Source organism: Cornus florida, unplaced genomic scaffold, assembly GCF_030987335.1.
Source record: "Cornus florida cultivar Cherokee Brave unplaced genomic scaffold, ASM3098733v1 CherokeeBrave_3.0.0_Hap2_Chr05, whole genome shotgun sequence".
In the NCBI taxonomy this organism is placed as follows: Eukaryota; Viridiplantae; Streptophyta; class Magnoliopsida; order Cornales; family Cornaceae; genus Cornus; species Cornus florida.
The window spans coordinates 54,963,717-54,991,434 of NW_026775575.1; the positions used below are offsets into that span (position 1 = coordinate 54,963,717).

General features: G+C 35.2%; 2 protein-coding genes across 4 annotated transcripts; both read left to right on the top strand.

The window, feature by feature from the left end:
* The first annotated feature begins 581 nt into the window (after positions 1–581).
* Positions 582–22,820, top strand: LOC132306510 (probable LRR receptor-like serine/threonine-protein kinase At1g06840). 3 transcript variants are annotated; one of them, XM_059803917.1, is made up of 21 exons: positions 582–1,030; positions 1,444–1,628; positions 3,378–3,528; positions 5,537–5,608; positions 5,765–5,836; positions 6,119–6,262; positions 6,354–6,425; positions 6,507–6,578; positions 10,642–10,716; positions 12,038–12,106; positions 12,383–12,451; positions 12,833–12,904; positions 13,119–13,205; positions 13,424–13,492; positions 13,677–14,176; positions 15,702–15,860; positions 19,397–19,680; positions 20,102–20,153; positions 20,330–20,580; positions 21,697–21,831; positions 22,147–22,820. In XM_059803917.1, exons 2-21 carry the CDS (start codon positions 1,523–1,525, stop codon positions 22,489–22,491), a joined length of 2,856 nt encoding a protein of 951 aa, XP_059659900.1. In that variant the 5' UTR covers positions 582–1,030; positions 1,444–1,522; the 3' UTR covers positions 22,492–22,820. The 3 variants fall into 3 exon arrangements, with proteins under 3 accessions (XP_059659900.1, XP_059659902.1, XP_059659901.1); XM_059803919.1 differs by lacking the exon at positions 582–1,030 and adding an exon at positions 1,081–1,098; XM_059803918.1 differs by lacking the exon at positions 582–1,030 and adding an exon at positions 1,130–1,328.
* Positions 22,821–24,326: 1,506 nt separating this feature from the next.
* LOC132306512 (large ribosomal subunit protein uL16-like) lies at positions 24,327–27,624 on the top strand. The gene is made up of 4 exons (XM_059803921.1): positions 24,327–24,467; positions 25,990–26,491; positions 27,147–27,228; positions 27,360–27,624. The coding sequence occupies exons 1-4, from the start codon at positions 24,458–24,460 to the stop codon at positions 27,426–27,428; spliced, it is 663 nt and encodes a 220-aa protein (XP_059659904.1). The 5' UTR covers positions 24,327–24,457; the 3' UTR covers positions 27,429–27,624.
* The last annotated feature ends 94 nt before the right edge of the window (positions 27,625–27,718 follow it).

A 27,718-nucleotide genomic window follows, 5' to 3' on the forward strand; every position in this document is an offset into this window, starting at 1 on the left:
TATTTTAAAGTTTCGACACCATGAGAAGATATTACATAGTCCCGTGACCAAGATTTGGATTCTCTTTAGCCACAACTCATTCTTAAAATTCAACAAATTTCAATCTTGCAATCCTGCAGCTTCAACCACGTCATCATTTGATCAAAAAATGTTATACCAGAATTATAAATATAGACTTTGATCAGATGATGATGTGGCAGAATCTGAATTACGTGATTAAGGTATGCGAAGTTCAGAAGAGAGATTTGGCTAGAAAAGATTCTTGTTCCAATGATCCCGTGTCTTTTATTATTGGATATATAAGTAATTGTGTCAAAAAGTGTTTTTTTGCTTGCATGTTTAATGATAATTGAGGGGACGATCTAAGATTTCTTCAACACCTTTCTTTTTAAAAAAATAAAAAAATACTAATTCTAAATCTACCAGTGCCACTGCCACTGCCACCGCCAATACCTTATTTCCAAAGCATTTGTTTTTTGTTTTTTCTGTTAAGAGTATATATATCAAAAGCATTTGTTGCTTTCCTTTTCTTTTTGCTAAAACACTCTTCTGTTTTCACTCGAGCAATAGCTATATAGCCATAGCCATTGTCGTTTATGTTCGTTCCTTCTTTGTATTTTTGCTTTCCCAAAACATAGAATATAAAAGGAAAGATACACCCTTCTTCTTCTTTTCTTTCTATTGGACCGTTGTCTCTATAATCCCCATTTATATCTATTCTTCCATTAAACCCTCCCAAGTAAAATTAGGTGCATGAGTGCAACAAAGTCAAATATCGCCAAAAACCCATTAAATATACATGGCATCTCTTTCTATTCATTATTATAATCTGTACATGAAAGAGATGTCTGCTATCGTCACCACCATCATCATAATCGTTTATCTCTCCTTAGCAGTTGTAATGGCGACATGGTCAATTTCTTACAACATTTTGCCTTTTCTGCCAACAAGAAACGTGCCTGAATCAGACCCACATTCTACCCAATTCCCATTTTCTCAATTTCAATATTCCCATCACTTCCTACACCCTGTAAGTAAATATACTTAATATATGTATATATGCACATATGTATATGTGTTTTTTGTATTTATGTAAAGGTACCCACTAAACACACAGCTATACATATAAAGATTTTGTTGAATTCATTTTTCAACTTTTTTCTGCCCACAACTTGTTTGTTTAATTGCGCCTTAAGCTGTTTGGAGTAGAATTTTAATTCTTTTGATTATTTATTTATTTATTTTTATCTAGGATTATGTGTTTTATATAACTGTATAAGTTCATATGTTTGAAGTTTAGGATGGTTGAGGATTCATTTCTTTCTGGTGTATGAGCTCGTATCCTCTCTCTCATATATATATATATATATATATATATATATATAGTTATATTTAAAACTTTTTTGAATTAATATTTGGTTAATTGTGTTGCTTATTTATCAGGAAGAGATTCTGGGTAGTTCAGAAAATTATAGTGTTGGGTTATAAGTGTTGTTTGACAATTCTGCTGAATTCGGCTGAGATGTCCCGGTTGAGAATTGGGCCATTTGGAGTCGTTTTGGTTGTGTGGTTGTGTTGGTCTTCACTACTTATGGGAGCAAACTCTCAGATTACCCACCCTGAAGAAGGTAATTTTACTTGACTGTGCTTTTGTTTCGTCTTGTGCCTTTGTTATGATGTAGTTTATTTATTTACGTGTACTATGGGAATGTTTAGTTGAAATTTACATAATTTTGCATTGTTTTCTGTCATTTGAGTTGTACTCTCTATATGATACCATGATGGGACTTTAGAGAGTAGGAAACTTGTAATTTCAAACAAAGAAGCCATTCCAAGTAATTTTAAATTTTGGCTTAATAATTTTAATCCTTGATAGGCTTTGATGTTTAAGGTACCAATTTGATCCGAGATGAAGTATTAATGATTTCATTACTTACTGTTAAATAATTTTTGAATTTTGCCTCGTACAGTATTAATTATTAGAATATAAATATATACACAATTCTTAAAAAATAAAATAAAAAATATTCTATTGTATGTCACACCTTAACCATACTCCAACAAATTCACACATTTTACTTTTGTCCATCTTGACTACATTTTGGCTAATAGGTAATCAATTAAAAGAATATTGGAGGTTTTTTTTTTTTTTTTTTTTTTTAATTTTTTTAGTGATAGAGATAATTTTTTGGTTTGGTGAAAATAAATTAAAATTCGTACAAGATGGTGCAAACAATTTTCTTTTTCGTAGTATGTTATCCATTTACTAGGTGCAGCCAATTGCCAAAAGCTTAGGCTGTTAAGGAATGATCCAATAATATATGTGAAGCTCTATGGTCCTCTCTCACATGCAACCTGTCTTGCACGAAGAGGAAAATGAGGCTAATAGACAGAATAAAACAAAGTAAAATTGCTTGCCAAATGTTGAGATTTGAACTCAAGACTTCCCTGAACTGAAGTTCAACAATGTATATCAAATTCTAACACCCTCCCTCACATGTGACTCTGTCTTGCACATACAGAGCAAACAGATGTAAAGAACCTCAAGGATCTTTTTGTATAACCAATCAGTATAGGGTCATACCTGGAAACTGGAAGGCTGAAGATTATCATGTCAATTCAACTGGGAGAGATGGCATGGCTTCAGAAATTGCGGCACTTTGTCGCTAGGTTTCAGCAACAACCCTTTTAGGATCTCTAGATACTCTTCTCAAAGAGAGTTCTTTTAAAAGAACCTGGGAAACATTCTTCTCTTGCAAGTGTCCTTTTCCAATTGTAAAATAGATACTATTTAGTGATCTGATATCAATTTGCATTCTATGCTTAACTTCTTAAGTTTTTTTTGTTGCTCACTCACCTGATAGGGGAGAAAAAAAGGGAAATGAAGTTTTTTATTGCCTTGTTTTAGGTCCATAATTTGGAACTAAGGATTGGTATGGAGCATCCTGGGATATGATTACCAACAGGCCAGTGGCCTAGCGGTATCTAGCGGTATCAAGCTCCTACTTTTCAAAGAGAGGTCAGGGGTTCGAGTCTCAGTGGAGGCATGTGTGTGTGAGTACCAACTAGCGAAAAAAAAAAAAAAAAAATCCTGGGATATGATTTACACTTGTAGATTGAATCACCGAATGTGCATTAATTGCACAGGTTGATGGGATGTTGCCTCCTGTTAGTTTATTGAATTTCTCTGTTTAAGTGCCAGTAGAACTTTAAATAACTTATCGAAGAATTTGTAGATAAAAATCTTGCTTTGGTTCAACATGGACTTTCAATTACATGAGTGATATGAAATGCACCAACAATTGAAGTGTGTAGAAGTCTTTCTAATCAGTTTGATGAAATGGTAGCAGTATGATGACCTTTTTTGTGTAATACAGGGACTGCACTGCAGGTCATCAAGAGAAATTTGATTGATCCGAATAAGAATCTCAGTAATTGGAATCGTGGAGATCCGTGCACATCAAACTGGACTGGAGTTTTGTGCTATAATACGACCATGGACGATGGCTATCTGCATGTCAAAGAATTGTATGATTTCAGTCTTTTCCTAATTTTTGTTCCTGTACTGGAGCATTATGAACATTAGTGTTTATAACAAATCCTCTTTCCTATGATTTTCAGTTTTTTATTTATGGGGAGGTGTTCTTATATATATATATATATATATATATATATTTGAATTATTTGGCATCAAGAAATAAAACTTTCATATGTTTGCGGATCCTTTCGTGCCAAGCATTATCTTTGTTCCCTTATATTGAATTAAATTAAATGGATATCTTTGTTCCCTTATATTGAATTAAATTAAATGGACATTTTCATTGTGTCAAGTGGCTAAAGTTGCAAGTTTCCGATTTCTGAAAAAGGTTTACCGCCATTTCATTATGAACTTAAAACTTTTATTGATATGATATATGCATTCATTTAGAACATTAATCATTAGTCAAGACTCAAGATATATCACTTATTTGTAAAAATCATTGTTATATAATACTAATCATTGCATAAAGTCACAGGTTCTAGTTAGAACTGCATAGTTATGGCTATTAATGTTCTATAATTTTGCCTACTAACTGCCTATGGTTTTTTTTTTTCCCTTGAATGCATGTGGGTATTTTTTAAATGTATATGTAACGGCATACTTTCACAAGAGAGTGAAGTATTAGATTGTGCTAACCATTATATTTTGAATTATACGCTGTTGGAGAATATCACAGGAGTGATTTTAGCCTATGATAGAATATTGATTGGAGTGATTTATCATTTATGGGATTGATTTTAGGAATCTTCCATCAATGTATTTTCCATATTTACTTGTGTTCTTTCACCTATAAATAGAGGTGCTGATTGTAAACAATATTAAGGGAGAAAATAATAAAAGTGATGTAGCCTTTGGGCTTTGTGTGCGTGGATGTAGGCCGTAATGGCCGAACCACGAATATTCTTGGGTTCTTTATGTTTGATTTCTCTCTTCAACTTTTTATATCTTTCAACATGGTATTAGAGCAGGTTTATCATACCCTACTCTATAACCTACTTGTCTCGGATCATCGGATCAATTCATCTCGAATCACTGGATCAACACGTCTTGGATCTCTGGTCAACTCGTCTCAGAGTCTTGACAACTTCGTATTTAATTTCAAGTTGGACACTTGAGAAAATCTTCGTGTACCAACTTGAGGGGGGGTGTTGGAGAATATCATATGAGTGATTTTAGCCTATTATAGAATATTGATTGGAGTGACTTATTGGATTGATTTTAGAAATCCTTGATCAATGTGTTTTCCAACTTTATAACTGTAAATCAATTAAACCCATGTGAGTTTTGGTCTTCCCTTCTAACATTACTCTAAAAGTGGAACACATAATTATTTATTACTGGTGCACTTGTTAGTCCTTGCAACGCATGACTAGACCATTTTAATATATTTTCTATCACTTTATTTCCAACTGATACTCCTTCAACCGTCTAGTGAATGCATTCAATTTTAATTTTATCCTTTATTATCTTGACACGCACAAATTTTAATATTCACATTTCTTGAAGGTATCTGATATGTTTTAAAATCACAGGGAACTTCTAACAATTTTTTTATGATTATTTAGCATTATTATTTATGAAGTTTGTCCTAAAAGGGTTAATGTCTTATTTGTTTTAAAGCAAAATCTTTGTCATTGGTAAAGGGTAGTAAATAGAATGGCAACAAATTTTTTTTTTTTTTTTTTTTTTGGTGCAACCTAGTTGATGGAGGATTCAGGAAAAAGATGTTGTGCTTAATCTTTGTAATTTGGCTAATCAATTTTTGTTGCAACCTGGTTGGTACTTTATCTTTGTAATTTGCTTAATTCCCTTGATATTTGTCTTCATTTCTTTCTTACAACTGAATAAACCCAAGGATTGTAAACATTATGTTGAAAGTTCTAAAGATAGTATCCTTTGTTTAATCATCCTGTTTATATACTATAGAACTTTTATAGCATATTTTCTTTATTCTATAACTTGCAGTAATGCCTTGTTAATTTGTCTTCTTTGCAGGCAGCTATTAAATATGAATTTGTCAGGAAGTTTATCACCAGCGCTTGGCTACTTATCATATATGAAAATACTGTGAGAACATGACACGGATGCTACCTTTTAAGCTATATAACGTGGATGCTTTTTGGCTCAATGAGTCATCCTGGGGAAGATAATTTTTCTACCATACACATGCTCCTAATTTCAATTTATTTATTGATATATTTTTCTTTCCCTTTCCTTTTATAGAGATTTTATGTGGAACAAAATAAGTGGGAGTATACCGAAGGAGATCGGCAATATTACTTCTTTAGAACTCTTGTAAGTAGTTGTAGTTCTTTGTTGGTTTAGTTAGATATTTTATATTGTTTCACCACCTGATTAAATGCTAATACCATTAAGAAATACACGCATGATAATAGGTCCATGCGTGTTAAAAGAACTTCAATTTCCATCTATCTCTACACTGTTTGAGGTGATGCTTATACCTGATTTATTATAATCAAGATGCATACGTCAGTTTACTTCTTGCCTGATAAGAAATGTGCAATTGCCATATATTTTTTGATTCCTCATTCTAAGCGTGATCTTCTGTGCTTCCAGGCTCTTGAACGGAAATCAATTAACAGGTTCCTTGCCTGAAGAGATTGGTTATCTTCCGAACTTGGACAGAATACAAATTGACCAGAACCAAATATCCGGACCGATACCTAAATCTTTTGCAAACTTGAACAAAACAAAGCACTTGTAAGGTTTTCTTGTAAGGTTTTGTTGCTGTCGATTTTGTTATTTTTATCATCATCATGGTCATTGTGTTGTTATTTTATCCTCTGCGCAGCCACATGAACAACAATTCAATTAGCGGGCAAATCCCCTCTGAGCTGTCTAGACTACCAAATCTTGTTCACATGTAAGTTGGTAATTTGTTTATCTTTTACCCCTAGTGCATTTTGAACATCTGGTTTGTCGTTAAAGTTGTAAAATTCTGCAGGTTGCTTGACAACAACAACTTATCAGGGTATCTTCCACCAGAGCTTGCCAAATTGCCAAATCTACTGATACTGTATGGTTATTGTTCTAATGGATATATGTAATGTATGATTTATTTATTTTGTTAAATTGCTTGGTTTTGTGCATTTTCTCACTGAAATTGCTTTTCGTCTTAGAATGGCTGATTATTATTGGTTTATATATTCTGTTTTCTGGCACTGTTGCTCTTAAAGGGGTCTTATTGTCATTAAAAAAGCCTCTAGTATGGTTAATTAAAGGATTTTTTCACTAGAGCAAATAGGTTTTGTACCAACTCAACAAAATCTGTCATAGGGTTACATAAGATGAATGGTATATCCTTGTGTTATCACTAGTCATCTTGACAATAGGAGTGAATCTTGCTTCACAATGGAAGCCATACTTAACAGTGATGTCATTAGATACTTGTCAAGCATTATAGCACTCAATAGACACATCTGTACTCTCCAGTATAACTCAAAAAAAGCTAAATACCAGCTTATTAGAATGAATTGCACGAGTTTTAATCTAGATGCCTTACTTTCAGGAAGTCATAGACTGCTCTGTGTCCTTCAAAAGGTAGTAAGCTTTTCCGGCAGTCTTCTACATGGATATTGCGTCACATGGTGTCCAGGCTCTCACTAAGATAGGATTTTTGCTAAAGAAGACCAATAAGTAAGAGTATTAGTATCATCGGTGCCCTAAGAGAACGACAATCAAGTGAGGGATAATACTACTTAAGGGAAGTGGCAAGGAAGCCTCATCACTAGACACTTAGACAGTGAGTATGTCGTGGAGTACTTGAAACGGGGTCATTCAGAGAAACAGAAGTTTCTTCTTGGAGACTACAAGTGTTGGATGGCCTAAGAGAGTTAGTATCATCAGTGCCCTAAGAGAACGACAATCAAGTGAGGGATAATACTGCTTAAGGGAAGTGGCAAGGAAGCCTCATCACTAGACACTTAGACAGTGAGTATGTATTGGAGTACTTGAAATGGGGTCATTCGGAGAAGCAGAATTTCTTCTTGGAGACTACAAATGTTGAAATGGAACTGTGCATTGGAAAGATGTTTATCCACTTGCAGAGGATAGAGGTCAAGAAAACTGGAGGTTGTCAATGACATAAGGTGGAAGAGGAAGTGGGAGGAAGACCAAGGTAGGGATGTTTGCTTGAAAAAAAAGTGACATAGAGAACTTTTTAGAAGCCTTATGGCTGAATATTAACATTTATGACATACTGATGTCCAGACCTGCACAGTTGAATTAGCACATAGGCTAGAGTGCACCAACAACATGCATACGAGTCTATGAGATTAATGTGCACTATTTTTTTTTTTTTATAAGTAAGAATTTATTAAAAACGCTCAAAAAGGGGAGCAGAACCCAAAGATACAAAACAAAAGGCTAAAGGGCACCTTAGACCTTCAGAGAGGCCAAAAAAACAATAATTTCCTCCGTAGATCTATAATCTCTCCCTGAAACCCAGCAAAAAAGAGTACAAATAATAGAGAACTTAAGCATAAAAACAAGCTTCTCTTTTCCATCAAAATATCTCCTATTTCTCTCGAGCCAAATACACCACCAAATACAAAACGGCGTAGCCCTCCAAGCATCTTGAATGGAAGCCCCAACGGATACGCCTCTCCAAGCTTCAATCAACCCTCTAGAAGAACAAGGCATAACCCATTGAACCCCAAATAAACCAAGCATCAAATCCCAACAATCTCTGGCCATACTACAATGTAAAAGGAGGTGATCAATTGACTCCTCATTGCATAAGCACATATAACACCGATTGACCACCACCTAATTCCTCCTCCTCAAATTGTCCTGGGTTAAAATCTTGCCTAGGACTGAGGTCCAAGCAAAAAAGGCGACCTTGCGGGGAGCCTTGGAACGCCAAATAGACTTCCATGGGAAGGGTTCTCCGTGATGAAACGAAAGGCATCTAAAAAAAGATCTAACCTCAAAACGACCTTGCGAGTTAGGAACCCAGAACCAACAATCCGACTCCCCAAAAGAGATCACCTGGCTATACAAAAGCTCCAGAAATCGAGAAACATCCTCGATCTCCCAATCCTGAAAATGCCTCCTGAACTGAACATCCCAAGTCAGTCTCCCGTTATCAAGATGATGACAGTCAACAACCATGGCCTGTCGGTGAGAAGCAATCCTATAAAGCCGTGGGAAAGCGAGAGCAAGAGGGCGTTCCCCACACCAGATGTCCTTCCAAAAACTGATCCTCCTTCCATCTTTAATTCGAAAGCGAACATGCTTGCAGAAATCATCCCAACCCCTCTGAATGAAATTCCAAACTCCCACCCCCCTTGGGCCACGCCTCGCCAGAGAGCACCACCCACCACTACTTTCCCCAAATTTGCTCTCAATAACTCTCCTCCAAAGCCAATGCCTCTCTATCCCAAACCTCCATAGCCATTTACCAAGGAGAGCCTTATTAAAAGGCAACAACCTCCTTAACCCTAAGCCTCCAAACCGAATTGGACGGCACACTTGATCCCACCGAACCAAGTGAAACTTGAACTCTTCTCCTTCCCTCCTCCCCCCCCCCCCCCCAACAAAGGAAGTTGCATTGCAATCTTTCAATTCTCTCGGCCACTGAAGAAGGAATCTGAAACAGAGAGATGAAGTAAGTAGGAAGGCTAGAGAGGGTACTCTTAATCAAGGTAACCCGACCCCCCTTGGACAGGTACTGCTTTTTCCATCCTTTCGAACCTATCAACAACCGGATCCCAGCTCCCCACACATCTCGAAGGAGCACCCAAGGCAATCCTAAGTAAGAAATGGGAAAAGAGCCAATACAACATCCAAGGATCTGCGCAAGCATCTCAAGCCAGTAGAAGAATAATGGATGACAATATTACAGTTTAGCTAGACCAGCATACTGACATTTTCAGGGTATAGTACGTAATTCACTGTTTGGTTACCTGGCTCCAAAACAAGAAGTTTGTTATGGCTTCTAAAGTTGAGTGTGAACCATTGTGGTGGTGTTCTTATAAATCTGTTGATATAGAGGGCCTAGAGGCACACCATGCATAACTTTAATATTGAAAAATCAAATAGCTTTCATAAATGGAATAGAATAAGTTCTCAAATACTTAATTTCAACTGGCAGAGTGGGACTGCTAACCTTGTAAGGCTGCAAGTAACTTTCTGCTAGATGGAAACTGAAGGGTGTCAAATCTTCTTTTATTGACAGAAAAAGGTGATGTGCCTTCAAAATTAAAGGATAGTAGAAGAATCTTTGAAAGTAACCCAAAGATGGATTTCTCTCCAATTAGAAAGAAACCAAGAAACTCAAAAGAAATGGTTAGCGGATTGCTATTAAATTGTCTGGTTCTGGCCTGGTGTAGACAATTAGCGAGTGGATTTGAGATCTCCTTTAAAGATGTACAGAAAACTGCACTAGCCTTTTTTTGTTAAATCAAGATTACTGTCACATGGATCTATGGAAGCAATTGACATAAACTTACGATAGCTGCTATTTTTCTTCTTCTTCTTCTTCTGGATAGATAAATTTACTTACACACATGCCCTCTATGGGGCTTGAACCCTCAACTTCCCCTTTGTGGAGGTGGAGGACATACCAACCAAGCCAAGGCTTTGGTGGTATGAACTTCTAAAGTTCATGCCAATAGAAGACTAAAATGTGCTGTTGCTACCATTACAATCAAAGAAAAGAGATCCAACTAAGAAAATGGCATCCTACAGCCCAAGGCCTAGAATTGACAGTTATGGTCCAAATCAATACATCAATGTAGTAAGACATAAACAAATGTCTTTGTATGTCCATTAAACAATTAGCAGTTTCTCTATAGCAGTCATGGAATGTTACTTTCTATTTCCTCTTTGTTATGTTATGACAGCGTCTTGACCTGAGAGAGACGAAAGCCATAAATTTGGCGAAGTGTCGAACCTGAATTGGGCTGACCTATCCTTCTTACCGGTACCTTTCATTCATCCAGTTGTGACATCACCACCCCTACCCAAGAATATTGTTTTTCCCAATTGTGGAAGCTGATAAGGTGATAACTGATCTTATGTCTTGCAAGTGCTTAACTTTTTCCTTTTCTCTTCTTTTTCTTTTTTCCCTTTGGCAGACAACTTGACAACAACAACTTTGATGGGACTACAATACCAGCTTCATATGGCAACATGTCTCATTTATTGAAGTTGTGAGTTTATTTAATGCTCTGGAAGTTGTAAGTGTACAGTTACTATTTTATGTTGTTAGTAGGTTTAAAGGTCCATGAATGAGGTAAAGGTGAAGGAATCCTATTATATTTTTGCATGAAATGTAAATCCAGAAGCAGGATGCTTAGAATTTGCATTTTTTCTTCCTTTTCTTTTAACACTAATCTCTAAAACAATAAAACACAATCACACGCACACACAGAACTTAAATAAAAACATACTTCTACTGATATTAACTGAAGAGTGCTTGACTGAGGCTGTTTCACAACAATCAAATCCTAAATGGATAGAGGATTGTTCAAATCATGATAACCCAAATAGACCTAGAGGAGGAGGAGGAGAGGGAGGGGGGTTGAATATGTTATGAAGAAACAATTGATATAACTCTATATATGCCAATAAATAGATCTAACTTTAATAATTTGGCAATTTCTTTAAACAAATAAACAGATTCACAAGCTCGATTGAATGTTATAGCAAAAGCATATAACAAATTATTCCAATCATTCAATCAGGCTTGATAAATAATATACTCATAAACATAAGTATTTAAAGCAATATAAATTGTAATAAGTAAAGCTAGAATGCACACTAGATTTTACGTGGAAAAACCTACCCAATCGGCAAGTCAAAAAATCACGGAGGACCCTGTCCGACAAATTAATCCACTATGAAGAAAGAGATTTGCAACCTATATCCATTCAACACCTATGAACTCTAGTTGATCTCCAGACTCAGTAAGATACCCAACCTCCAAACACAGAAGATCTCCAGGTCATCTTCCCAATCCATCTACAACATTCAGTGCAATCAAACACTGACTCTTCCATGAACAATTTTCAGCACCAGCGTCCAACACTTGTAGTTCGATTCTCTTCAGTATTGATTCAACATTGTAGCTCAACAACAATAGTATATGTGATGAAAAATGAACATCATCTTCCCTTCGTGGCCAATATATGTGAAATGATTAATCCTAATTTCTACACCATCTAACATCTCATTTTACTGTGTGTTAAAAAGAATCAGTAGTGCCACGAAGCGCATAGTGCAAGTGGTATCTCCTCCTCCTCCCATATGGGAGGTTGAGTGTTCAAGTCCCAGTGGGGACAATAGTGGGTGTGTGTGTCTTACCTATCAAAATAATAATAATAATAATAGATGAGGATGATGACGATGTATGTCATAACCTTGCATGTTCCCTGAAGCTCTATATGCTTTTTTATCTTTGGATTCTACTATGCATGTGGATATGTTCAGAAAGCTTTGAGTTAAGATTGGTTATGCTTTTGTTTGATGTAGGAGCCTCAGGAACTGTAGCTTACAAGGTCCAATCCCTGACCTCAGCGGGATACCAAATCTTGCTTACATGTAAGTTCATAAGTATGGACATTGTGAAGCTATTTACCTGCCAATGGTTCCCCGTAATCTTTGCAAAATATCATTTTATCAATTTATCGCATATTGAATTATGGGTCTCCATATTGGAATGCTACATGCGCATGCTGATCAAGGTTTTAGGTCTCATCATTTGGAGACAAATCTGTTAGCCATTGACTTCTTTATATATGTTGTTTGTGTATTTGTATCTCATTTTATTGTTTATACTTGCTATTCCTATTTTAAATGATGAAATCTACATTACAGAGACCTCAGTTCGAACCAGCTTAATGGATCAATACCACCAAATAGGCTTTTCGAGAATATTACAACTATGTAAGAACGCTGCTCCACCTTTGATTATTTTGTTCTTTAGTCTGTAGTATATGGTAATATTTTATATAGGATGCAGGCACGGATCTACAGTGGGGGCATCCGCCCCCACTGAATTTTTTTGTTATTGCATTTTACACCTCTAAATTTGTACTTTTTTGCAGTTATGGCCATAAAATTTTGAAATTGGCCCCACTGAAATTAAAAAAAAAAAACCCCTCTATAAATTCCCCCCCCCCCCCCCCCCCCACATATGAATTTCTAGATCCGTCCCTGATAGGATGTACTCCATAGAAAGTATACCGAAGTCTTAGAAATTCTAGTAATCTATGATATTATTGATTTTCTATGTTTTTTAACTAATCACCTTTATACACTGTGCAGCTATTTGTCAAACAACAATCTTACTGGAACAATTCCAGTCAACCTTTCAGGCCTTCCTTATCTTCAGAGATTGTGAGCTTTCTTCAACTTATTAACCCATCTTCTATATCAATTCTGTTGTTCCTTATACTGTAATAATTGAAAGTAGATTATATTATTTTTTTCATTTGAATTGTGTCCCATCACCTTATTTAGTGTTCCATAAGATTTAGGGGTACTGATGCCCATTATTTGAATTACATAATGACATAAATGGATTTATTTTGTAAGTTGATCCCCCTTGCAGGTTACTTGCGAATAATTCATTGAACGGTTCTCTTCCATCCACTATTTGGCAAAATAGGACATCAAACGGAAATGAAAGTCTCATCTTGTAAGAATTGAAATGAAATCATTCCATTCCCCCCCACCCTCTCTCTCTCTCCCTCTGTGCTGTGTCTTGAGTGTCTGTGTGTGTTGGTGCACACCATCCACTTTGAAGTATCTCTAATTTTGAGATCTAAGTTGTAACTTTCTTTGCTAGGCTGATAACTATTTGGTCTGAAATTGATTAGTTTTTATTGAAATCCTTTATGACCTTTGATTTTGCAGAGATTTCCGGAACAATATGCTGTCAAATTTTTCAGGCAGTGTTGATCTCCCTCCTAACGTCACTCTTTGGTTAGCTTACCCTCTTCATCTGCAATGAATTGTTTATTAACACTGAATTGTCTTCTCAATACAAAAAGTAATAAAATAGCATCTTACTTAACTCATTCTAAAGACATTGCAGTTTAAGGTAGTAATCATGTCTCTCTCTTTTTTCTTTTTTTTGATAACTTCTGTAATTACTTTAAAATTCCAGGCTTCAAGGAAATCCTATATGCTTAAATGCCAACGTGGTCAAGTTCTGTGGATCTCAGAGTGATGATGTCAATAATATCCAGAAGTTAACAAACTCCACTACTGTTTGTCTCAATCAATCGTGCCCACCCCCTTATGAATACTCCCCGCAATCTCCTTTATCATGCTTCTGTGCTGCACCTCTTCTTGTTGGATATCGGTTAAAAAGTCCTGGCTTCTGGGATTTTCAGCCCTACATCTATTCGTTTGAGGACTACCTAACCAATGGTCTCAAAGTGAACCTATATCAGCTTGACATTGATACATTTGTATGGGAAAAAGGCCCTCGACTGAAGATGTACCTGAAGATCTTCCCTGTGTCTGACAACTACTCCCATGTCTTTAATAGGAGTGAGGTTCTGAGAATTCGAAGCATGTTTACAGGATGGACGATTCCTGATAGTGATGTTTTTGGACCTTATGAGCTTCTCAATTTCACACTATTGGATCCTTATAAAGATGGTTTGTCTCATAAACCTTAGCTGACATGTTTTGCTTGGGAATTTTGATGATAAAAGACATCTGGTGATCGTATTAATGATATCCTTTTGGGGAAATTACCACCAAGTCATACTTTTCTAATTGAAAGACAAATAAGTCCTAAATTTTTTTCTTTAGGACCAATAACTCGTACTTTCATTTTATTGAATTTTTTTTTATAGAATAATTAAATTTTTTGTACTAAAATCGTGTATTCTAGTATTCTACACGAGTTATTGAATTGAATTTAAATTAGATTAATTATTTCTTAAATTCACAATGCAATATGATAAAGTAACTAAAACTTAAAGGAATATATAAAAATATATATAACTAACGGGCCAGTGGCCTAGCGGTATCAGCCTCTTATTTCCTAAAGTGAGGTCAGGGGTTCGAGTCTCAGAAGAGACGTGTGTGTGAGTACCAACTAGGAAAAAATATAGATAGAAATATATACTATATATCAATTCTTGAATAAGTTTATAATTACAAAATTTTTCTTCTATTTAGTAAAGGTATAAATAGAAAAAAAAAAAAAAAAAAAATCAAAAGGAGGATTTATTGGTCCTAAAGAAAATTTTAAGGACCTATTTGTCTTTCGATGAGAAAAGTAGGACTTGATAGTAATTTGCCCTGTTCTTTTTCCTCTTTTGCTGGGAGAAATTTTTGAAATATCTGAGAATCTGGGTCATCTAAGTTTCTGTAGACTGTATATAAAATACTGATGTTTACTCCAGGCATGACACTGAGAATGGTTTGCTCACCAAATAAAAGAAGTCCAGAAGAAGAAGAAAGATAAAGCGAAAACTAATTAATGTTTCAGCTAGTATTAATAATATAAACTTTGTCCCCGATGTTCTGTGCAACTTTTTGACAACCATCTTTTTCGTCTTTGGGATTTTTCTTTTTGCATTACTCGGCAATTATTATGATATAAGTTGACAAGTTCCTTGATTTCCTCTGTAACAACAAATCTGGAAAAGCATGTCATTTACAACAAATCTGGAAAAGCATGTCATTTTGACGTCCTGTTGTCTCTTTTCTGTGTATGGTTTATGAACAAGTTCGTGTATTTATAGGCAATCTTGTAAATGTGAATAGTTGTTGAGTATCAAACAGCATTACATATGGCTTATTTGTTGTGCTAATATATCTTTGATCATCCTTTATGCTGATAATAAACTGTTTTAGGCGTCACAGCTGTTGTTCTGGTCATTTTCTTTGCAGATTGGTACAGTAGTACTGGTGTGATGGTACCTTATCGGTTCTGTTGTGGCTACGGTTTGCAACAGTGATCTGTATTCAAATAAATGATTAGCTAATATGTTGGATGAATCTATGAGTGGAATTACTTCACCCAAAAAGCAGCCAAAATTTCAGCCATACCTCACATGGACAACAACAAGACACACACTGAAGCTTCCATATTTGTGCATGCATCAATAGATGGATGAATAATATGAAAATGTTATTGCTTTCTGGCCATAATTCTTATTTTTTGTTGCAGTGATTCCCTTGTCTTCAACATCTGGTATAAGCGGGGGTGCAATAGCTGGAATTGTAATAGGTGCTATTGCAGGTGCGGTTACATGTTCTGCAATTGTGACGCTCCTTATATTGCGATTACACAAGAGAAAACACCATACAGCTTCAAAAAAACGTCTATGTGAGTATCTTATAGTTACCAATACTTTTAGATAGTAGTAGATGTTTTTTGATTCTCCATTGTCTTGTCCCAATTATTGTTGTCGACCAACACAAATCTCTATGTCATTGTAAACTGTTGCTTTGTATTCTGGTTAGTAGTTCAGCAACAAGAAAATACATGATACTGGAAATTTGTTGAACCAACTTATTACAAGGTTGCCCCTATTTATTATTTTTTCAAAAAAATGGGACCAATATTCAATTTAATTGCAACAGTTCTTTAGATATGAACCACGAAGATGCCAATTTTTCCAATTGCAGCTGTTTTATAGATGCATAAAAAAGGAAATGTGGGCATGTTATCCTTTGTGAAAAACTGTTACAGTAATATGTTATTCTTTCTGAAAAACTGTTACAGTAATGCTATTATTGAATTTTGTTAAGCGAGATAATGAAGTTAGGCTTAACTGCACCCCCATCATTTGGGATTCAGTTAATGCTCAATTGGAAGCTTAAAAATTATAGAATTAAATATGGCCAACTGCGTGCATTCTTGGTTCCACCATGTTTTGAAGGCGTCTTCTGATTTCTAATGCTATTAACCCTTGAAGTTTCTGAAAAATAAACTCAACATGATGTAGTGTGAGATATAATCTTACTCATACATGTTTTATTATTCAATGAACTTCTCATATTTTTTTCTTGTTATTTATTTATTTATTGGTGAGACGCTTTCTTTAGGTTTGTGTAAAACAGTAAATCCATGAAATTGTACCCCGAGAAGATGAAATCTCTTGTTTTTTAAAGTCAAACAGGTTAGTCTACCATATTCTGACATAAATATGAGAGTTGAATTTTGAATTTATTAAAAAATGTAGGATAAAATTGATTTGCTAAGAGCAGGTGTTTATGCTCACAATCACCTTGTAGATGAGTTCAAAGATATCTGAACCATAATTGGTAAAAATCCTATGTGTCAAGGTATAGCAACAAAATATAGTATCTCCGCAATCATAATTGAAAGGGAAACTTGCTTTTTGTTATATTTATTAGATGTATGATCTGTGGTGGAAATAGGTTGAAGCATCTTCCATTTGAATCTGATCAGATAATGGATTGAAAAGAAGACAATTTTTTTCCCAAACCAGCTCCGAAAGGGTTAATGAATATCAACCCAAAACCTGCCTTTATGAAAAACACTATTGTAAATACCCCATTTATAGTCTTGTCAATACTCTTTTACTTTCTCTGTATATTCGCAATGTATACATCCTCTTGTAAAACAAATTATTGTCTAAGTAGAGAAATTCAAAGAACAAATAAAAACTACTCCGTATAACCTTTCAAGCTAAAACCCTAGAATCTATTATGGGTGCTTCAATCCACAAGGAGTCTTGATGCACAACTAAGATGCGAGAAAATTCTAAAAAGGAGCCATGTCAATCTCCGACATTTCTTGGATGATACATCTTGGACGTGTCCATAATTTTAAAATAGAATTACTAAGTTCAGACGTGTAGCTGGCACTTATGCTCTAACTAGACTAATGAATTTTGAATGTCGGATGAGATTTTCCTTTAGAATGGAAGAAAGTATTGTGATGTTTATATAAAGTTTTTACACATAGAGAAAACAAAAGGGTTAGGAATATTTTATTGAATGAGTTGGTATAAAAGTAGAAGATAAAGTTATTAACTTATACTGAGGCTATGGCCTTAAATAGTGCGGAATGGAAATATGGGATTCATATAGCCGACCGCAAACAATTGGGAAAAGGCTTGGTTGTTGTTGTTGTTGTCGTACAAGTTATTAACTTAATATGGGTACATATGCATGTTTACATACACGAACACAAGCATACAAATATATTTCGCATGCTTGTTTTGCCTTTACTCATACTATGGGGGTAATTAGAACTGTATGATTTTTAAGTGACTCATACTATGGGGGTATCTCCTCTACCTCCCAGAGGCGATGGTGAAGGTTGGAGTTTCCGTAGGGACATGGGCGTGTGGGTTTCTTGCCAATGAAAAAAAAAGGATGGGCTTGTGAATTACAAAATTTCATGTAAAAGTCAAAATATATCTGTTTATAATATTTTGTATAATTTTCATTCAGAAATTTGTATATTTTATTGTTGTTTTCTCATCATGTCCATGTGCCTGTGTCGTGTCATATTGTGTCTGCATCCATATCTATATACATGCTTCGATCCACGATGTGGAAAAAGATTAACCTCTAAATGTTATTCAAATAGATAGGATAGACTAAAATGTCAAGTTATTCATTACATTCCTACTAACATGAATGAACCCTACTGGAAGTAGGGTAAATCAACCATGAAAACAAATGGAACCAATTATTCTAGACTATTTTAAACTCAACTTCATGAAGCTAATAAAAATAGAAACAACCAAAATTGTAAACTTGTAAAAGCTTATTATGTAAACTCATGGCATTGATCATGTTGAGACTTGTAAGCACGTAGAGAAAATCTTATGGTACAGGCAGTTTTTCAGGTTGCTGTCCTTGTCCCATTTTAGGATTGTCAAAGGCTCCCACTCTGAATCCTCACCATCCAATTTGTTTGGGTAATCTTCCAGCATTTGTTCTACATCACATTAACGAGTTGTGACTTAGAAGTTTTATTTTGTTATAATTTCCTGCTGCAGTCCAAAATTTATAGTCACTTTATATACAATAGTGAGCTTGACAATGTCATGATGGAATTTAGAAGTGCAGTAAATGTTCGTAGTTGAGAAAAGTGTTTTGCATTTTACCATTGGGTCAAATTCATCAAAATGGTATCAAGAAGTATTTAAGTGGGTTGGACAACTCTATGCTCATGTAAAATGAGCTTTAAAAAAACCGATGCTGCTCATGTCCCCATGCATGTCTTTCTTCCACATTTCCTGATGAATCTATCTCTAATTTATGTTATTTAATTGCTGTTTGCTTGAATTTCGATTCCTAACTAGCTTTCACAGGTTTAATCTTTGGAATTATGCCAGAGCACTCGCTTTTGGACCATTCGAGATGCTTTAATATTCCCACTATCAATGTAAAATGAATATCCTAGGACTTGCCTTGGAACATTTTCAATATGGAGAGAAATTGGATCAGTATTTAGATTTATTGTCATAGGAAAATTTACATCTGTGGGCATGATCCGTATTTAGATATTTTGTTTAAATAGGAAAAAGGTACATCTGTGGGGATAATAGATTTGTGTCAAAACCTTAATCCTCTCCCGGAGAAAAGGCTGATTGATTTGAAGGCCGGAGAAGTCTACGAACGTGTTCCCTTAGCTCCAAACTATACTTCTTTCCTCTGTATTTCTGGCTGAAAGTATCTTAAAAATATGTCTTGGAGTTGATGAGGCTTCTTCTTTGCTTGAAATTCAACACTACTAACAATTACATTTCTTTGGCAACGGATAAATACTTTTATGGTCAACTATTTCCACATCTCTCAACTAAAGTCTGAATTATTGAAAATGAACCTAAAAATTTATTATCAGATGTGACATTGCGTTCATATTAATACGTTTTGCAGTGTCTAGGATCTCCATGAAGATTGATGGTGTGAAAGCCTTTACTTATGAAGAAATGGCTCTGGCAACAAACAATTTCAATAGCTCCAGTCAAGTTGGAGAAGGAGGGTATGGAAAGGTTTATAAGGGTATCCTAGTGGATGGCACAGTTGTGGCCATAAAGCGAGCACAAGAGGGATCATTACAGGGTGAAAAGGAGTTTCTCACAGAAATAGAAATATTGTCAAGGTTACATCATCGGAACCTAGTGGCTTTGATTGGATATTGTGATGAAGAAGGTGAACAGGTACCTTTGTACTATCATGTTTAGATTACCCACACTTCCATTAAATCATACACCATTTGCACCTGTTGCTTGGCCACTAAAATTTGCATTGTTGATAGAATTATTGAACATGGCTCTGCACCTTATGGCCACAACTGATGAACATGGCTCTGCACCTTTCATAAAAACCTACAAATGTGGAGAAGTATTAAGTGCAAAAATGAAGGTGCAGAGCCATGTTCAATAGCTATTTTAAAATTGGTGTCGAGCAATAGTCTTCATATATCTTTCTTTAATCATTGCTACTGTCCTGGAAAATTGGTTGGGTTCTAAGACTAGAGTTGTTGTTTTTCTTTGTCCAAACAATCTATTTCTGTACTAGCTGTTGCAGCTTTATCTTGGACCAGAAAAGTTGATGACTTAATGTTCTTTTTGCAAACAGATGTTGGTTTATGAGTTCATGTCCAATGGCACATTGAGGGATCAGCTATCTGGTACATTTTAAAACTTCCATCTGTCTTTTCTTTGTAGAATATCAATTATTTTATTTCTGTGTTCCTGTTGCAACTATGATTGGGAATCACAAGCAAGTTGGACGTATATATAAATATGAATAATTAAACAGACTAAAATCTGTGTGTGTAGATTGTTAATGTTTGTGATATCACAGGTAAATCTAAAGAGCCTATGAATTTTGCTATGAGATTGAGGGTTGCATTGGCTTCATCCAAGGGCATCCTCTACCTGCATACAGAAGCTGATCCTCCAATATTTCATCGAGATATCAAGGCCAGCAACATATTATTGGACTCTAAATTTATAGCAAAGGTTGCTGATTTTGGACTTTCACGACTTGCCCCAGTTCCGGATCTTGAAGGGATTCTGCCTGGTCATGTATCTACAGTTGTTAAGGGGACTCCGGTACGACTCTTATTTATGACATCTTCTCATAGAATATTGAGTCTCAAATGAATATTAGCTTAAAACGAAATTTTTGCACTAACTCTTAGATTTGTAGTGTTTCAAAGGATGAGAATGGATAGACCGTTAAGTACTGAGTGATGTCTAGAATAAAATCTTTGCAAGAAACTTTAATGTGGTTCTTAGGATTTTGTACTCTTCTAAGGAACTTATGGTGTAGCCTTTATGGGGCATTTTTTTATTTTTTTGTAGTTGATACTCAAACCCTTCTCCCCCTCCCCTCTCAAGGAATTGTTTGCACCCGAGAGAATTCGAACCTGATGTTTCATGAGGCATCAGGGTCAAGTTCTTATCCACTTGAGCCAACCCCTTGGGGTTAGGCATTTTTAGTTCTTCTGAACTTCCAATGAATCTTTTGTATTGTCTACAGCTATCTACAGTTTCTTGCAAAATTTATTGCCTATGGGGTTGAGTACTGCTCATCAGCTGATAGTGGTTTAAATTAGAACATACTACATACCGAGTACTAATAATATCAACTCAACTCAACGAAGCTTTAATTCTAACTTGGGGTTGGTTTCATCGATTCTTCTTTTATGCACTCACAATACCATCCTCAAAAATCATCTATGGAATTGAATATCAACTATAAACAAACAACATTAATAACCACTATATCAATGGCAGTGTGTGGGAGGGACCGGAAGGTGTCCAATCAGCGTAAATATGCAACGAGTTTTATGGGAAACATTGTAGAGCTCATCATCAAAAGCCTCTAGTGTCGGTGCAATTTCATGATTCATACTGATATTTTATTCCATCAATATGAAAACTTAAATAGCTAACTCAACTTCTATGGATCTCTTAAGATTAATGTTGATGGAAACCTGTACTTTTAAATGGTTACAAAAGCTAAATAAACTGCAATTTATGCAGCAGATATATTAAAATCAACCTAAAATATTAGAATTGAAACGTTGAGTTAAATGTGAAAATTGATGCCTAAACAGAGCGAGAATCGTATACATGATATTGGGAAGTATACATTGTTTCATTTTTCATGTTAAGCTTCATATTACATAACTCTCCAGAGTGAAAAGGGCATTTTCTTTGCAGGGCTACCTTGATCCAGAGTACTTCCTAACTCATAAGCTGACTGACAAAAGTGATGTTTATAGTCTGGGAGTTGTATTTCTAGAGCTCTTGACAGGGATGCCACCGATCTCACATGGAAAGAACATTGTTCGGGAGGTACTATCTCCCCCATTCCTTTTTTGCTGCAGGTTTAGTTTAAAAGCATCTCTATATGCATGTATTTCATATTTGTTACGATTGTATGTTACGTTGGAAGCATTTTGCTGATTCAAGTCACCCTATCGACTTCAAGTTTGAAATATTTCTTATGTGGAGCCCACATAATACTCTTTGTCCTGGTCACACAAAAATCACCTAAAATGCACATCATGATGTTTATATCATGACAACACGGGGATAAACGGTCTGGTCCAGTTTTATATACACTAAATTCTTTTGCATTTTATCTTTCGCATGTTCCTTCTGCATCAGGTCAACATTGCGTATCACTCTGGCATGATCTTCTCAGTAATTGATGTACAAATGGGATCTTATCCTTCTGAACTTGTGGAGAAGTTCATAAAGCTGGCCCTCAAGTGTTGCCAAGATGAGACAGACGCCCGTCCATCAATGTCAGATGTTGTTCGGGAACTTGAAAGCATGTGGAACATGATGCCAGAGTCTGACAGCAGAATGACAGAATCCTCAACCATTGACTCGGGAAAGGTGATGAATCCATCATCTTCATCCTCTACGACAAAGAACCCTTATGTATCATCAGATGTCTCTGGCAGCGACCTCGTCAGTGGAGTCATTCCTACCATCACACCTCGATGATGACTGTTTTCTCTCCCTTCTTGACTGGGATTGTATAACATCTGTATAGTTCATATCATTTTCATTTGATTTGTCAAATGACTTGAATTAATAGGTTGAGCAGTTCACGGCTTGACATTTTTGCTGTAACACTATATTGTTGTTGGTGGTAACACATTAATATTCTTGTAAAATTTTCCATGTAGTCCATCACTCCACTAGTTATTGTTTTGCTAGGTTTTGGGATGTTCATGCAAAGATTTTTTTCAACTTTCCTCTGTAGCTGTACTTTAACAGGAAGATACACTATTTTTCTTTCCCTTAATTGCTGAAACTTCCAGCTTCTATCATAGTTTGTCTGGTTCTCTTTGGATTGATATGGTTGTGTTCTTCAATGTAGTCTGATGCTTTTAGTATGAAATATGGGTCGTGTTCTTCTCCGATTCAGTTAGAACAAAAATAAGCATCCTTAGAATCCTGAAGTTCAAGGAAGGGCAATTTATGTCTTGGCTTCTCTGCCAAACGATGGAAATATGCTTTCTCTTCCCTCCTCTTTTCCTCTCTACCCCCTTTCGTCCTATCAAAGAGAACACAAGTCAAACGACGGAAATCTCTGCATTTTATCCTCTGCTTTGTCCCAGAACCACTGTATCCATGAAGAAGAGGCAGTGAAGGTTTCATTAGAGCAAAGTGAATCTGCATCTTACCTAATATATATATATTAAAAAAATCCCAGTGTCACAATTAGGACTTATTGCTTCATTTTTTAAACTTTTATGCTAAAAATTTATGGTTGAATGTTAAAGGTTGACAACAAAAGTATCTTTAAATAGAAGGAAGGTTTTCACACCACGTTTTTTACATTTGCACTCCAATGTAAAAGGAAATAATTCTTTTAACCCTAATTTCATAAGTGGATAATTTATTTATTTTCAAAGTATAAAACTGCCGTCCAGATACGATTGATCTACCCCCCTATCACCAACACCCCCCAAAACAAAAAATATATTAAAGAAAATAAATAAAGTAAAAATAATAATTTAAAGTTTATAGTATAAAGGATATTTATGATATTTTAAAATAAGAAATTATGCATTAATGAGTTTAAGGACTTTTTTGTCATTTTATTCAGAAGAAAAACACAAATAGTGTGGGTGTAAAAAACATGGTGCGCGAATATGGCCTCCCTTAAGGAAAAAGATATGACATTAGTACTGCACTTAAAATTTTAAATTACGGAAATTGCCAAAGAGTAATTTTTATACAATTGTAGTGGTTGAGAGTCTTTTTGGGAAAAAAAGAAAAAAGAAAAAAAGAGAAGTCATTTTCTTTTCTTTTATTAGTAGATTGCAAATTCACAAAAATAGATCTTAATGAAAAACTTATTTTTCAATTAATTAGATAATTTTTATTTTTGAGGTACCAAGCCTATGCTTTCAAATATAACTTCAATAATTTTTTATGATTTCAGTCTTCAGATCTCCTAAGTGGCAAAGGAGCTGAGATTCTCTGTTGTCATATATTGTAGCGTTTTTCAACTCACTTAAATATATTTTCAACACATTTATTCTACATTTTAACACACATAAAAACACGTTAAACACACAAAATGATGGGTTTAAAATCTAATTTCAACTCAGTTACTTTCTATTTTAACATATTTGTTTTTTTAATTGCTGTTAAAAATGTGTTGAAATATAGAATAAATATACTGTATTTAGGATGGATCACCATAGCCCAATTGACCAGAACAGATCAGATCAAAGAAGTCTCTAGACTTGGGCTGACGTTCAACGAAATGGGTTTTATGTCGGCCCAACTCGCTATCAAATGACGCACGCTCACACGTAAACCCACTCAATCCAACACGAGTCCAAGACCAATTTTGCCTCACACCTTCCACTATATAAACGCCATTTCGGACGCCATTAGGGTTTTGTATTCGTTTGGTAGAAACAGCAGATCGACCTAGCACAAAGAGTTCGACATGGGGAGAAGTAAGTTTATTTCTATCTTCCCTCCTCCTCTATATATATTTATGTGTATATATGTATAGATAGATGCATATATAGCTGTATGTTTCTGAGTATAATGAAGGACCTTCGGTTCTGATTTGATTCGGGAAATGTTGTGACTTATTGTTCTATTACTTGTTACAAAATCAGGAAGAAAATTTCAGGTTCTTGCCGATTTGTACCTATTTTTTTCCCTTGTTCATGGAATTTTATTGTGTTGTATATTGTATTTGATCTATAATCTGTGAGCTTAGGTTGTTTTGAATATCTGTTTGAAGGATTTGCGAGTTTATGCCAATTTTTCCTGGAAGATTTAGGGTTCAATATTTTCGTAAAGTTAGGGGAATAATATTGGAATTCTTACGGGTTTTAATATTTGTTTTGTTCATGGAATTTTGTTAGGTTTTGTATATTTGATCTGTAATCTGCGAGCTTAGGTTGTTTTGAATATCTTTTTGAAGGAATTTGAAGTCTATGCCATTTTTTTGGAAGATTTATGGTTCAATATATTGGTAATCTTTAGGGAATTCTTACGGATTTGAATACTATTTTTGTTCAAGGAATTTTGTTAGGATGTGTATATTTTATATATAATATGTGAGCTTAGGTTGTTTTGAATTCCTGTTTGAAGGAATTGGAAGTTTATGCATTTTCTGGAAGATATATGGTTCAATATATTCGCAATCCAAGGGGAATAATATTGGAATCCTTATTTACCTGGGAATATCTTTATATAGTGACAAATATGCAATGAAGATGTTTTAATCACCTGGTTGATTTTTTAAAGTCGAGCTCATTGAAGTTGTAATATTCAGCCCTTAATTTTTTCTGTTTTTCCACACACAAACATGCATTAAAGTGCCAAAAACCCCTTCGTATTCAATATAGTGCTCCTATATCCCCCAGTAGTTCGAAAACACCTCCCTAATATGAAAACAAAAACAGTGCAAAATGCAAATAAGGGTTTGTTTTGTTAGTGCATATAACCCCCACCCCCATACTATGAAAACAGTCCAAATAAGGGTTTGTTATTACTCTGCCAGAGGAATAAATTGATATAAATGCTCTTATGTAGTACGAGTAAAAAACTCCCTCGGCATGTAACCAACCCTGACCTTGTTTATAACTTTATGCTTGTTTTGTTTGATTCACATAATCAGTACAACTATGCTTGTTTACCCTATGTATTCCATGTATATAATATGCTAATTTAATTTATATATACAATATAATTGGTCACACAAAAACATATATTGGTTTGTATTTTTGCCTCCACTGATTTTTTTTAATGATCTCCAATATATTACTGGTTAAGCCCCTTACATTAATGTTTTCCATGTTTTTTTTTGCTTCACTTTGAGTTGTAATTGGGTAAATTAGAAACCTTATTAATATTTTTGTAAATTAGATATGTTTTTTGAAATTATTATGTTTTCTTATATTGAAATTTTTGATAAATGTATTTTATTGAATCATGTTGACCATATGATATTCAATTTTGAAGGACCTGCAAGGTGTTATCGCCAGATCAAGAACAAGCCTTACCCTAAATCACGGTATTGCCGTGGTGTACCTGATCCAAAGATCAGAATTTATGATGTTGGAATGAAGAAAAAGGGTGTGGATGAGTTCCCCTTCTGTGTGCATTTGGTTAGTTGGGAGAAGGAAAATGTCACCAGCGAGGCACTGGAAGCTGCACGTATTGCATGCAACAAATACATGACCAAATTTGCTGGGAAGGATGCTTTCCACTTGAGGGTGCGTGTACACCCTTTCCATGTCTTGCGTATAAACAAAATGTTGTCGTGTGCAGGAGCTGATAGGCTCCAGACTGGAATGAGGGGGGCTTTCGGTAAGCCTCAAGGTACATGTGCGCGTGTGAGCATCGGTCAGGTCCTTCTTTCTGTGCGCTGCAAGGATGGTAACAGTCATCATGCCCAGGAGGCTCTGCGCCGTGCAAAGTTCAAGTTTCCTGGTCGTCAAAAGATCATTGTCAGCAGGAAGTGGTATGTAGAGAATTTATTTTTCTGCTCTATCTATAACTTATAAATTAATGTCAAGAGACATAACAGCAAAATATCTATTTTATCAACAAGACTTGCATAAATGCAGCCTATTTAGTGTTTATATTTCTGTTGTTTATAAATTTTATTTTTTTCTTACCTAATTCTTTGGGTTTCAGTGTGTTGATGGAAAAGGATTATACAGACTTTTCCGGTTACAATTAAAAAAAAGAAGAGTTATACATAGTAAAATGTTTGTAGTAGTCAATCGGGATGATTAGGACAGGATTTTCTCTCGGGCAACTTATTTAGTCCATACCGAACAGTAGCATTAACTATCAAAGAACAAAATAGAAGAAAACCACATGTTAGAGTCTTTCAATCTTGTCTATTTTTTGCTGTCCCAAATTGCTTTGAGTGTTCTCTTTAGTTGTTTACTGGTTGGTATAATCAAGTTACCAAAAAAGGGATTGATATAATCATGTTTCTCAGCATCAAATGGTTGTCCTCTTTAAATTCCCCCTGCCCCCTTTCCCACAACACATTGAAGGTAATTTATACCTTGATTCTACTGCTTAGATTGTTATGTCATCTACTGCATAAAATTGTTCTACATGAAGGAAATGGAATGTGTAACCTTTGTGATTGCCATGTTCAGGGGATTTACCAAGTACAATCGTACTGATTATCTGAGGTGGAAATCAGAAAACCGCATCATGAACGATGGTGTTAATGCCAAGGTTTGTCTTACATTTCATGTCTTCTTTAAGCTAATTTGCGTTTTCAACATTTTTAGTCCTGCGCCATACTGGATGGTTTTTGGACATAAATTTCATATAAAAACTCACAACTACTGATCTGGCGAATGCAGCTTCTCGGATGCCATGGACCCTTGGCCAATCGTCAACCTGGAAGAGCTTTCATACAGGCACCTGCTTAGGTTCACCTCAACTGAGAAACCAGTGTTTTGGCGACTTTTATCTATCCATATCGTAATGTTTAATCTCGGATTTGAATACTTTTGTTTGATTGCTTCTACTGCTATGCAGCTTTGTTGAATTATTGTTTAGTTCTCTTTGCTTGAATGAATTGGAAACTTAATTCAGTTCCATTTATTGGGACATAGTTTTTACTTATCTGTTGGATTCCTTCAAAATTATTTAGAATATTTGCTTAGAATGTGGTTGGTTTTTGGTGAGTAGACATGTGGTTGTGTTGTTGAGAAGGTGA

Excerpts from the sequence above, each read along its gene's own strand:
- LOC132306512 (XM_059803921.1), top strand. Across the intron at positions 26,492-27,146 it reads ATCATTGTCAGCAGGAAGTG|GGGATTTACCAAGTACAATC; the intron begins GTATGTAGAGAA and ends TGCCATGTTCAG. Across the intron at positions 27,229-27,359 it reads ACGATGGTGTTAATGCCAAG|CTTCTCGGATGCCATGGACC; the intron begins GTTTGTCTTACA and ends TGGCGAATGCAG.
- LOC132306510 (XM_059803917.1), top strand. The coding sequence starts at position 1,523 with ATGTCCCGGTTGAGAATTGGGCCATTTGGAGTCGTTTTGGTTGTGTGG. Across the intron at positions 13,206-13,423 it reads GGAAATGAAAGTCTCATCTT|AGATTTCCGGAACAATATGC; the intron begins GTAAGAATTGAA and ends TTGATTTTGCAG. Across the intron at positions 13,493-13,676 it reads CCTCCTAACGTCACTCTTTG|GCTTCAAGGAAATCCTATAT; the intron begins GTTAGCTTACCC and ends TTAAAATTCCAG.